Source organism: Melanerpes formicivorus, unplaced genomic scaffold, assembly GCF_026170545.1.
Source record: "Melanerpes formicivorus ecotype bairdi unplaced genomic scaffold, bMelFor1.0.p_v2 SCAF_3, whole genome shotgun sequence".
Taxonomy (NCBI): domain Eukaryota; kingdom Metazoa; phylum Chordata; class Aves; order Piciformes; family Picidae; genus Melanerpes; species Melanerpes formicivorus.
The window spans coordinates 34,609,015-34,621,953 of NW_027142355.1; the positions used below are offsets into that span (position 1 = coordinate 34,609,015).

General features: G+C 45.6%; 1 protein-coding gene across 1 annotated transcript in view; it reads right to left on the reverse strand.

The window, feature by feature from the left end:
- Positions 1-12,335, reverse strand: part of NELL2 (neural EGFL like 2) — a 183,327-nt gene extending 170,992 nt beyond the window's left edge. The window contains exons 1-2 of the mRNA XM_068170293.1: positions 11,853-12,335; positions 11,547-11,675 (exon numbers count right to left, since the gene is read on the reverse strand). Of these exons, the coding sequence (XP_068026394.1) occupies positions 11,547-11,675; positions 11,853-11,907 (184 nt within the window). The 5' untranslated portion in view covers positions 11,908-12,335. The remainder of the gene's footprint in view (positions 1-11,546; positions 11,676-11,852) is intronic.
- Positions 12,336-12,939: the final 604 nt, after the last annotated feature.

Consider the following 12,939-nt stretch of genomic DNA (forward strand, 5'->3'; position numbering starts at 1 on the left):
CAGGGTGCATGAGATTTTCCTCAAATCTGCCCCACTCCTTGAATGGGTATTGAGCAAATCTGGGGATATTACCCAACGTTACAGTAAATCTTAGGAGTGCCTTTGAAATAGCAGCAGCCTAATATGCATGCTTAGGGAGTTATTAAAACAGATTATTGACTTCAAAACCACAAAAGTTCCTTTGGAACCCTTTGGGATCATTACACATCTGTATTTAGAGACTGGTAGACCTCCAGCCATGGAGTCAAGGCTGACACATGTCAGGTTCTCTTAACAGGATAAGCAGTCTGGATGTTACCACCACCTCATCATACTTAGGCATTTGTTCTGGAAAAACTGCACAAACATTGCCTCTCTCTAAAAGAGAGAGCAACTCTGCAACTGGAGGTCTTTTTCTTATGATCATCCTTCTATGTTTTCAGAGAGGGAAACTGCCACTCCACTCAAATTCCACTAAAGAGTTCTCAGTTATGGATCGCTAGCAATATTGATCGTAATGGCTCCTTTGGAAGCATTACAGCCTATGGTAGCAATGCTGCTGCTGCTGCTGCTGTGAATACATTAATCTGCTAAAAGCTTCTGGAACACTGTCTTCAGAGGTCTGGTTTAGTCTACTTATCCTTTTAGACATGCCCATTGTTTTAGTACTTTGCAACAGCAGAGTTGCAAGTAGCATCTCCCAAGATGGCTCAACATTAAAGTCAGTTTTTCTAAGCTTGCATTTCACTTTGAAGTCATCAGGCTCACATGCCCACCCCCCCACCCCCACCAAAAAAAATCTGTACACACCAAAAAAAAATAAAAATAAAAGGCAAGACATAATGTTGTTTAAGAAAAAGATAGACATTTTTGTGGCAAATTTCTTCCATGTTGAAAATGGCTACAGCATTTTTTTTTCACTCAAATATGGTTTAAGGGGGGAAAAAAATCCTTCAGAAATGGAACCATAACTTAAATTATTTGCTAGAAGTTTGTTGAAGTTTTTGGAGTTCAATAAAGCTATCTAAAATATCTGAGTGAACATTCATAATGGCTGTTTATCACAGAAAACATGGCCAGGCATCCTGGTCTCCAAACTGGTGACACATGGGTTTGATGGGTGGACCACTAGATGGATAAGGAACTGGCTTGATGGCCGCACCCAAAGAGTGGCTGTCAATGGCTCCATGTCCCAGTGGAGGCCAGTGACAAGCGGAGTCCCTCAGGGATCAGTCCTGGGACCTGTCTTATTCAACATCTTTGTGGGGGACATGGACAGTGGCATTGAGTGCACCCTCAGCAAGTTTGCTGATGACACCAAGCTGTGTGGTGCAGCAGACATGCTGGAGGGAAGGGAGGCCATCCAGAGGGACCTTGACAGGCTGGAGAGGTGGGCACAAGCCAACCTCATGAAGTTCAATAAGAGCAAGTGCAGGGTCCTGCATCTGGGTCGAGGCAATCCCAGGCACAAATACAGGCTGGGCAGTGACTGGCTGGAAAGTAGCCCTGAAGAGAGAGACTTGGGGGTTGTGGCCGGTTGACGTTGCCCCCTTAAGAAAGAGAATATGGTGGACGGAAGTTGGTAAACGGAAGGAATAGTCTAAACTAATTTCATTGGTGAAGTGGGAGGAAGCACTTTTCGGAACTGGGAGTGAACTGGACATTTCCACGACTTTTCTATCAGTCTTGCTTCCGCCTTTCTACGGTGCGGCTGCTCTCTTTGTCCCTGTGCTGGGCTTTCTGCCAAGGCTCCGGCCTTGAGAGAAAAACTGATAAGGCCTGTATTAACTCCTTTCCAATTAACACAAAAATGCTTTTAACTTCTTTCTTTCGCTCTCTCTCTCTTCTAACCTAATCTGGGGAAAGGGGGGAAAGAGGGGAAAGAGGAGGTGGGGAACCCCCCTCTCTGCCGAGAGGGGTTCACTCTCATTTCTGTGTTACTCTGTTGTATATCTTTGTATATATTGTAGATATTGTAAATTTGTAAATATCTCCCTGCAAACCCTACATCGCTTTGTAAATATAGCTCCACTGCTTTGCTAATTCAGCTTGCGAGTTTTTTTTCCTTTCCCTTCAATTTTTTTTTTTTTTTCCCTTTTACTTTACAAGGGGGAAGGGAGGAGGCTTCTTGGTCTTACCCCTTCCAAACCCACCACAGGGGTGCTGGTGGACAAAAAGCTCAACATGAGCTCTCAATGTGCACTTGCAGCCCGCAAAGCCAATCAGATCCTGGGCTGCATCAGGAGAAGTGTGGCTAGCAGGTCGAGGGAGGTGATCCTCCCCCTCTACTCAGCCCTGGTGAGACCCCACCTGGAGTACTGTGTCCAGTTCTGGAGCCCCTATTACAAGAGGGATGTGGAGGTGCTGGAGTGTGTCCAGAGAAGGGCCACAAGGATGATCAGAGGGCTGGAGCACCTCTCCTATGAGGACAGACTGAAGGAGTTGGGGCTGTTCAGTCTGCAGAAGAGAAGGCTCCGAGGTGACCTAATTGTGGCCTTCCAGTATCTGAAAGGGGCCTACAGGAAGGCTGGGGAAGGACTTCTCAGGATATCAGGTAGTGATAGGACTAGGGGGAATGGAATGAAGCTGGAGGTGGGGAGATTCAGGCTGGATGTGAGGAGGAGGTTCTTCACCATGAGAGTGGTGAAACCCTGGAATGTGTTGTCCAGGGAGGTGGTCGAGGCCCCGTCCCTGGGGGTGTTTAAGAGCAGGCTGGATGAGGCTCTGTCCAGCCTGATCTAGTGTGGGGTGTCCCTGCCCATGTCAGGGGGGTTGGAACTAGATGATCCTTGTGGTCCCTTCCAACCCTGAATGAAACTATGAAACTATGAAACTATGATGATGATGATGATGATGATAATTATTACTGTAATGATAATAATAACAACAGCAACAAAAAATTAAGTACCCTTTCTTATCACATTTCTTCTCAGAGTTTTCCTGAGAAGAAATATTCTGGGTGACACCAAGACAGAAAAATTAGCATTTCTTTAACACTGAGACAGTACAGAGGAATTTAGCCAAAAGAGATGGAAAAAAAATATGAAACATCATATTTCATCCATTATTTAGCTGTACCTTAGCAGTGCAGGAAGGAGAATACAGCTGCTCTGTGGATCTGCACCTTGGCACACAACCAAGGGGGACAAAATATAGAGACCTGAAGAGCAGCTACACAGAAGTACAGTTTCTCGTGACAGCTATATATAATCTTTAGCTCTTACCTACCAGTTTTAAGTAACTTAAGACCTCAGTTCTGTATCTCCCTTAAGACTCAGTGGAAGCAATGAAGCTAACCATTCTTGGAGTTATTTTTCCAAGCCAGCACCTACATGCCCTGAAGGATAGAGATAGAAGAACATAAGCAAGTGGGGGGGAAGAGTAGGAAACCTATTTCCCACATCTTATGAGGGAAAACCAGACATTACAAGTGATCTAAATTTAGATGAAGGGATGTATAGGAAGTAACACTGTCCTCTGTGAAACCCCACTGGAGAATGAGCCTTGCAACAGTGGGAGAAGAAACCACTACAGAAACTATTAACCTAGCTAATCTCAGCCATGCTTCCTGACTACAAAACTATGTCACAGCAAAAGCAATTACATAAGGGTAGCAAGACCTCATTTTCCCACGTCACTACCCCTTGCTAACACAATCCTCCTCCAGCAATACGGAAAGACATGCTTGACAGCTACCCAGAAAAGACACTGTCCCCTCTTTCAGGGCACATGTGCTGCAGGTGCTGGGCCCTCTTTGGCACACTGCTGTCCTGCCACCAACAGCACATCTTCAACTTCAGCTGAAACCACAGCCCCCCACTATGCTGCCAGGAAAACCTTCCTGGTGAGCAGCCATCTGTGCTTGGGCTGCTCCTGATGGGGATATCAACATGGACAGAGACCTTCTCGGCCTCTGCTCCTCCAACCATCCTGTCTCTTCTCATGGCACCCAATCAGGGCTTTGCCATCCATCACTACACTGACACCATCTGCCCCATAGCTGCATACCATGTTCATCTTTCCAACAAATATGCCAGGCTCAGCCCTCAACAACAGCTTTGGACTTGCAATAGTTTAAGAGAGGTCTCATTGTAACAGGTAGGAACAAATGCAAATGCAATTCCATTACTAACCATTATGAACTGTTTTGGGCAATGCTAAATGTACAAACAGAACATGGTTACCTGAATTAACCTGAGCAACAAAACACTCTCTAAGAGACAGTTCCAGAGAATCAGCATTGTCCCAATAGAAAACAGCCCCCCAGGGACTTCAGTATATTTGAGATATTAGATGCAACATGGCTGTGAAAAGCGCCAGGTCAAGACCACAAGAATGTGATAAAATGTGACATTCCTCTAAACACAGCCACACACTTTTTAATTAATAAATGTATGTAGTAACTCCCACCAAAGGCTGAAGACATCAGCTACCACACCAAGCCCAGCCTTGGCATCATGTCCCAAGGGAATTTGGCCAGGTAAGGTACAGTGCCTAGACCAGCAAGCAGGTACCTTTTATCTCCCGAGTGTAGCTTCTTTCACAGTCCTTGCTCTTAAGAATTCACAAGAGTGAAAGGTGACAAAAGCCCATACCAAGAGACAAATGTACAAAATAGTAAAATGAAAAAACCAACCAAACCCAACCAACCACACCAAAGAGGAACAATGACATACTTCATTGATCTACACTTACACATTTGTGATGCTTCATATGCCTAATACCCACTCTCAGCAATGCTATTTCTTTGGAACTTTCAGCAGCAAGACAGTTACAGTCCCCAGAATGCTACAGGCCTAGTTTTCTGTCATTTCTTAACATTATTTTGTATCAACCATGCACTAATGAGTATATACATGTATGACAAGCTCTTCTCTGGAAGCCTGAGTTTCTTTGTTACCTGTCATATAGTAGGTCCCTGTTCATTTTCCATTTCTCAGTCCTACTCTCTGCTGCACCGTCACCAATCACAAGTCCACAACAGTTAAGAGCTATTTTTTCCCCTCCCAAAACTTTTCCCCCTTCCATTTAATAGTTAAACCTGCATGGAAGGGGTTAGCAAGCAACAGAGTTTCTGGTACTAGCTATGTCCATGACTGTTGTGAAGTGGCAAAGGGGGTAGCTCTCCATGCATGGTAGCTCAGCATAGCTTGGGAGGGCAACAGGATAGATGATTCCCACATACTATCTCCTCTTTTTTTGTACAGGCTCTTCAAGCAGCAGATGTTGCTCAAACACCTCCTCTTGCTACCACTGCTAACAAGAGGAAGAAGATGATGAATATTCAGCTGCTCCAGAGCAAGGGGATGTCTCAGGGCAGCAGTCCCTGCTCTTCATGGCTATCCTCCAATAACCAGCCAGGCTCCCCAGTAGCATCAATCACAACCCAGGCAACGCTCTACCACTATAGTTACTGTTTGCACAGATGCAGGGGTGACTTTGGAACAATAGAAGTGGAAGGGGATGAGGTCAGTGGGGAGAAAGTGTAGGTTGTCCTTACAGACACCAAAATCTGGATCTCTCTATTGCATTGTCATAGCGTAGTTGTGCCCACTGGACATTCCTAATATGGAAAAGTAGTTCTATATTTTATGAAATTAAACTCAGTTTTTCAGAAAGACTATGTGACCATTTGAGGCTGTGCCTTTAAGAAAGGGACACCATGGCTGAATGTTTTATAAACAAAGGACAGGTCTAAACTAATTTCATTGGTAGACAGCAACTTTAAGTTTTGAGTACGACTGAGACTTTCCTCAGTTCATTTTCTCTCCTCCCTTTTCGCTTCTAGGCTCTCTGCCAGACTGACCTTGGACTGATAAGCGTGAGGCCTCCAAACCTACTAACATTTTGCTCTAATTTATAACTGCTTTTAATTAACAACTGCTCCTTTCCTCTCTTTCTAACCCTCTTTGGGGAAAAAGGGGAGAGAAGGGGGTACAGGGGGGGAACACTCCTCCAGAAGTGGGGGGGGGGGAATTTCATTCCTGTATTACTTTGCTGTATATTTCTGTGTATATATTGTAAATACTGTAAATTGTGCATATATACCCTGCATTCTCTAATACTGCCTGTAAATACATCATTCCTTTGCTCCTCTGGCTGGCTAGCTGTGGTCAATTTTTTTTTTCCTTCACTTTGGGTCGGGGGGAGAAGCCTGGGCCTTCCTCTCAAACCCACGACAGACTAATTAAGAGGTATGGGGATTTTCTTTGTCTCTGAAAAAATCTGGAAGTTTTTACTATCTACAGATGATCTCTGTGCTGGAGGTCTCACATTTTGAGGATTCTGCAATTCTGAGAGAAACCAGCTTGCTTCCAAGGTAAAAAAAAAGAAAAGCTGCAGATAGGTATTCACTCTGCAGTCAGCCATGCCAGTTGGCAACATTAGCATCCTCTTCCTCAGCTGTCTGTTACTGCTCCTCTGAGAGATGAGTACAGATGGAGAAAGGAAATTTTATGGGGCTCTCTAATCCATGTCACTGCAGTTAGCCAGGTTCACTCCCAAAGCTGTCCAACTTTGCCATCAGCAGACATAGGGACACTCACATAATGTCTTGCTTTAGAAAAGTTGTGAGGACAGTAACCTCTAGCTCCTGGGTGGTGACAAACAGCTGGGAACAGTAATATTTTCAGCAGGCTCAGCTGGAACTTGCAGAAAGCATCTGCCCCTAGTTTCAATGACAGGTGGCAAGGAAAAAGCATGTGAAGTGCACAGGCAACGTAAATCATATTTCTGTGAGAGAAAGTTTACTTGCATCTAGTTTTAAAGCTTTATTTTCAGCATCCAGAGATGATACAGAATACAGAATTAACCAGGCTGGAAAAGACCTTTGAGATCATCAAGTCCAACCTCACCACATTTTTGTAATGGCGACTACATCATCGCTTTCCTGCTGTACCAAGGCTTCCAGCTCCTCTTGCTTGTTACCCATGCTGTGTGCATTAGTGTACATGCACTTCAGCTGGGCTGCTGGTTTCACCCCTGGCCAAAAAAAAAAAGTCAATGATCTTTACAAAGGGATATGAAAGATAGAGATACACACACAGAGCAATATGATTTTGGTAGGATGTTAAAACAACAGGCTAATGATCCAGTCATGCAGCAATACATAACCAATCAGTTAAATCAAAAGTCCTGTTTAAGGAACCTGCACTTCAAAGAACAGTATTGCTGAGTCCTTTCATGCGTCCTACTAACAGATCAAATTATTTTTCTGGTGTTTTATAGCACATCTTGTTCCCCATCCCAATATACCATATCTTGCCTCTAGAACTGTCTCTCCTCATCAGAAATCTCAGTATTATTTATAACCATATTAAGAGTTACATATCCTAACTGGCAGAGAAAAATCTTATCCTCTGAATGTGTTCCAAGCTCTGCATTCAGATACACAAGCCCCCACATTTTCTTCATTGCCATAGCTTTTTTATCTTTTCCTTAAGCATGTTTCTGCACTTGTAACCATCTGACTGCACTCTTGTCCACCCTTCAGCCTCCTCTTTGATGAGCACATATTTTCCTTACACATCACTTGGCTTTCATATTTGGTGTCTCTCATCATTTGATTTACAGTGTACTTTCTACCACCCTCCACTGCTGCTGGAGGCAGTTGGAAGGTGTCTGCAGTAGTACACTCACACTCTTTCGACAAAAATAGTCTGATGCATAGTATTCGCTCTCAACAGCAAAGCAAGATACAGAAAGACCATCAAAATATTGTATCTATAAAATACATATAACACAGAGTCTAAAGGAAAAAAGGAGGGTGATAAAAAGCGCTGCCTAGAGAAGCACCAGAGGAAACCAAGTTACTCTTGTGGTTACTCTTATTTAGGTTCTCACATCTCAGAACACAATTTCCTACTGTAAGCTGAAATAGCTGGCTTCGCTGGGACCTTGCATATTAAATCTCCTGAGCATAGACTTAAGCCAAGTGGGTCTGACTCATTCAGAACCTGCACCATCCTCCAGTCTCTCTTGCAGCGTTTGCCTATCTTTTCAAGTTTCTGTGCAGTTGTGTATGCAACAAGTGCTCATGCAGCAACGTGATTTTCATACTTGCGTTAGAAAAATGACTACCTGAACTCCACCAGCCTCCTCAAATCACATTAATGCAGTACATTTACATGGAAAGAATTGCCAGTTCTCCAAAACCCTTCTTCAACCTCATTAATTACCCTTTAATCCACCCACCTGATTTGCTCTTTACCCTTTAGTGTAATCCCTGCTTTGCAAAAGGAAAAACTACAATGCTGAAAAATGTCATTGACTTGTGTAAACAGTCACCGACAGAGAGAAGTTTGTGGAGTAGATATTCTGACTTCTGTTCCGCCGTTCTGACAAGAAGAGGAATAATTTTCCACTTAATTTATTTTGATAATAATATCTGCTGTTGGCTAGGAAGTGCTGGCAGATGTTCACATACAGCAACACTAACATTTTGGAAGACTTCCTCCTGTTTTCTATTCACAATTTTATTTTCCCACAAGCTACACTGGAACAGTTTACAATTACTTTGCAAATCACGCGCCCAGAAAGAGAAGTCCCTGCAGCTAACTAGAACTAGATTACAGTGGCATTCAGGTGCTGCCATCACTACAACCAGTGATCATCAGGCATCTAGAAAGCTTTAGAATGCAAGGCCACAGCGCCCAATATTGAAGTTAGTGGAAAGATATTCTTTTTTTTCCCAAAAGTTATACTTTCTACAGCATTTGTACAGTGGCAGAGCTCATCCAAGTGACTGCAAATTTCAAATGGCTCTGTTTCTAAACCATGAACTGCATGAGGATCTGCCTAAATTTTCTTGAACAGATTATAACAGACTGAAACTACTTTCAGAATATAACTGCTTACTGTGTTACATGGCCTAGAAATACAAGCACCTCTGAAAAGCAATTACGCAAAGAAGACTTTGTCAGAACAGCCAATTAGATGCTAAAGCTCTTACACTGAAAACTGATGCTACATTTAATTAAGCAGTCAAAACTGACTTTTCACCTAGAAACAGAAGGAAAGAGACAATCCTGCTGGAGCTGCACATACAATTATCTCATCATAGATCTTTAATTGTCTGATACTTGTTGGCAGTTCAACCTTCCACTTTCATAATTCCTGGAATCAAGAGTGGCATCTAGGCTTTCTGTGCATTTTAAGCACATGTAAGGTAAGACTTTACACCCATTGAGAATGTGGTCTACCAAAAAGGCAATGTACTGAAATGTCATAAATATGTCTAGAGTACAGGGAAAGATCCAGTATCTGGAGGGGGGGGGGGGGAATAAAAATCACAAGGCAAGTGATCACAAGTTAAAGCTTCATAAGCATATTCAGAGATCATTTAAAGTCACTTGTGTCCTATACACAAATTATTTGAATTTAAGACTAAGGCATTAGTGGGGATAAAGAAAAAAAGAGAAATGCAAAGGCCCCAAATTTCAAGTCAGAGCATATTTGAAATTCCCACACTGTAGATACTAACATGCAGAGGCATACACTGCAGCAATACTCCCACAGTACGAGCTCTAAGAGCAGAGCAAAAATGACTAAGTGGTCTGATCAAGGAAGGCAATTTCTCTATGTCTAAATGCAAGGTAGGAAACTAAAATCTGCACAGTAATGACCCCCTTTTATAAGAAAATCAGCAGTCATCTTATGCAGTAGAAGAAAAAGGATCTCCAGTCCTGTAGGCTGCTGAAGACTTCCCAAGGGATGTTGAGTGACTTCAGCCACTATTTAAACCCAGGTGGTTTTGTCCTTGCTGTTTCCCTGTTTCCACTCAACAAAATAAAAGGGTTGGTGCAAAAATGTTGAAGTCTTTTGCTACAACTAAACCAGTAACTATTTAGGAACTACATAAACTCCTAATGGCAAGGAAAGAGAGGAACAGCTTGAAAAAAATTCTTTTACTCAGTACTTTTTTTTTGGCCCAACGTTGGGAAGATATAAAAAGTCTTATTCCTACAAACATCTAATCCCAGTACTACTGAAATCAAAGGAAGTTACGACTTCCCCTGTCCCATGTCCCCTGTCCCTTGTGCTATAGCACAAGGCCTCAAAGCAAAACCATTCCCTAAAAATTACAGCTAATGCAGAATACAAGCCCCACAGCCACACGAACTCATTCCCATTCTAAGCAGTTGCCGCCTTCTCAGAGGACTTTGGAGCCACAAGCCCATCACAGATGTTTAAAACCAACACGTGTCTGTGTTTCCAAACGCATATGCCCATGCGTCTCCACAGTAATGTCCACAGTGACACACGCTGGCTGTACCGGGGAAGAACATTGCTAGAGCGATCACCTCAGGAGAAAGGGGGGGGTGTGAAGAAAAGGCAGCAAGCCTGTGGCAACTATTAGCTTCTGATAAATTATCTCATTAATGCAAACATGAAAAAGAAATTCCCTTCCCAGACTTTATCTCCCTTGAATTATAACTCTCCATAAAGGAAACGGTCTCTTGCCTATCGCAGTAGAAACGCTTTCAGATGCAAGCTCAAACTCCTGGAATGACACTAGAATTCATCAAACAAGTCCCCCTATTTTAAAACTACTGGCCAATGTGGAGATTTGTTTTTGCTTTACCAGATTTTGAGCCATATCCTTTGCTGTCACGTAGCTGTGTTTTTAAGAAGCATCTCATCATCCTTCAGTGAAGAGACTTGCTTCTAAAGGCTATTTTTAGACTTTTCTAAACTAAGATAGAGGAGTTTTCCTGAAAATGTTCCTAACTCCAGTTTCATTCAGCATATCAGTACATCACCAGAGTGCAAATTAAAAATACAACGATAATGAGGAAGCATAGGCAATGTAACCTATGCCAATAAATTCAGCTACCCATTGAAAGTTATTTTACAGTCCTTTAAGAATTACCATATAGGCAAGATTATTTTTTTTAATAAAACTTCTAAACATTTTTGAAAGACAGAGCAAAACTACCATTTCTTTTCCCTGTATGGAAAAAAGAAAAAGAAGAAGAAGACAAGAGGGGAAAAAAAAAGAAACCACACACAACACAGTCACTAGCACTAAAGAAACTAAAATTCATTCTTTGTTTCTCACAAAGGGTATAACACAGAAGCTCACAAGGACAACTTTCCCTGGGTAAAAAAGGGTATTCTTATTTTCAGCCATCAGCCTCCTCCTTCGGGGCACTTCATTAATACCAGCATTTTGCTTGATTCACATGAAACTTTCAGTGATCATTTCCTTAGCTGGAATTGGAATATGTTTAGCGTTTCCCAAGTAAAACATAAGAGTGGGTGGTGCCATTATTCATCACTGCACCCCACGACTCACAAAATAAGCCATCTGCCATCCCCGTTCCTGCTGTACTTTAACTAAGCGCCTACCAGTCAAAGAAAAAAAATCAAAAATTTTAAAATAAAAAGGCGGAAGAGGGGGAAAAAAGCAAGTTTGGGGTGAAGAGGAAGAGTCGAAGTGAAGCGGGCATGAAAGAAAGGGAAAGGACCCCGGGTGCTTAAGGAGCGAGCGAACCCCTCGCTTATGGGGGCGACACGGTCGCGGCGGGCGAAGTTGAGCGGAGCAGGGCGGGCTGGGGCGGCCGTACCTGGGAAGAGGAAGGCTTTGCTCCCGTTGTGCAGCCCCGGTACCTGGCGCACGCCCTCCGCAGAACCTCCCAGCTGTAGCTCGGACAGCACGTCGATCTGCAGCGAAGGGTCGACGCCAAACCCTGCAACTGACCCAGAAAGTGCCGTTACCCTAGACGCCGACACTGCAACTTCCCGGGCGCTCCCTCCCTCCCCTCCCGCCGCTCCCCGCACCTGCGGCCGCCCAGGGACCAGGGCATCGTCGCCGCGAATCTCCTCCAGATCCGCTCTCGAATGCCCTCCCGGCGGGTCCGGCATCCACCTACCTGGCCCCAGGCAGAGAAGAAGGCAGAGCGTGCTCAAGCGGATGCCGGACTCCATGGTACACCGATGCGCTCAGTCCATAGTCCCTCTCCTCTGGCTGCTGCGGGTGAAAAACCTCCGGGGCAGAGCCTGGGTCCCTCCCCGCCTCTCACCGGGAGGAGCGGACCCGCCACCCCGCAGCGCACATCACGCCGGGCGCTGCGCCGCCCCGCCACCGGCCGGAGCACACACAAAGGCGAGAGCGGGGGACGGGCGGGCAGCCTAGCCCTCCACCCGCGGGCAGACAATGGGGGGAGCCCGCTGGAGCCTGCTGCTGCTGCCGCTGTGCGAACGAGGCCGCGGCAACCGGGAGGCGGAGGCGGCGCGCCCGTGCCCCACAGCTCTCCGCGCTGTCACCACCAGGCGCTGCCCCTCGGCTGGAGAACCGCCGCCGCAGCCGCTTCTCGGTTCCCACGGGAATGACAATCTCCTCCCCGCTGTCCAGCGAGGACAGCGGGGCTAGCGGGAGGGGCCACAGTTTATGCGGGGCCGCGGGAGCCGCCCACCGCCTCCGCCGGGCAGGGCAGGGCCGTGCTGGGGGGAGGCACCGCCCAGCCGCCCCGTCCACCGGGGGATCTTCGGGTACAGAGGGCAGAGGAGCCGGACATCGGGGCGCTGCGGGCGGTGCCGGCCCGCACAGCCGGGGGCGCTGCTGGGAAGTTTAAGGGGAGCCTCCAGGAGCTGCTCTGGGGTCACTGGCGGCGGGGAGGCAACTGACGGGCGGCACCTTCAGCGGGCCCTCGAGGCGCTCCCCGGCCTCCGGTGCTGTGGTCTCTTCGCTTTGAGATTGTCCGCCCGGGTTGCAGTCACCGCTTGTACTCCCGTCCCGAAGTCATACTGTCAAGTCTCTGCTGAAATCTCTGCTTAATCTTTGAGCACGAATAAAAATCATGCGGGAGAGGTGGGAAGAAACCGAGACGTTTCCAGTAGTTGCATAAGATGGGAGCGTGCGGAGCCAGCGCGGGGCTGGCTATCAGCCGCGGGCTCCCGTTTGCCCTGTCGCAAAGGACTGTTTTACACAGCGGTTCTTTAACAAACTCCCCTCCCCCC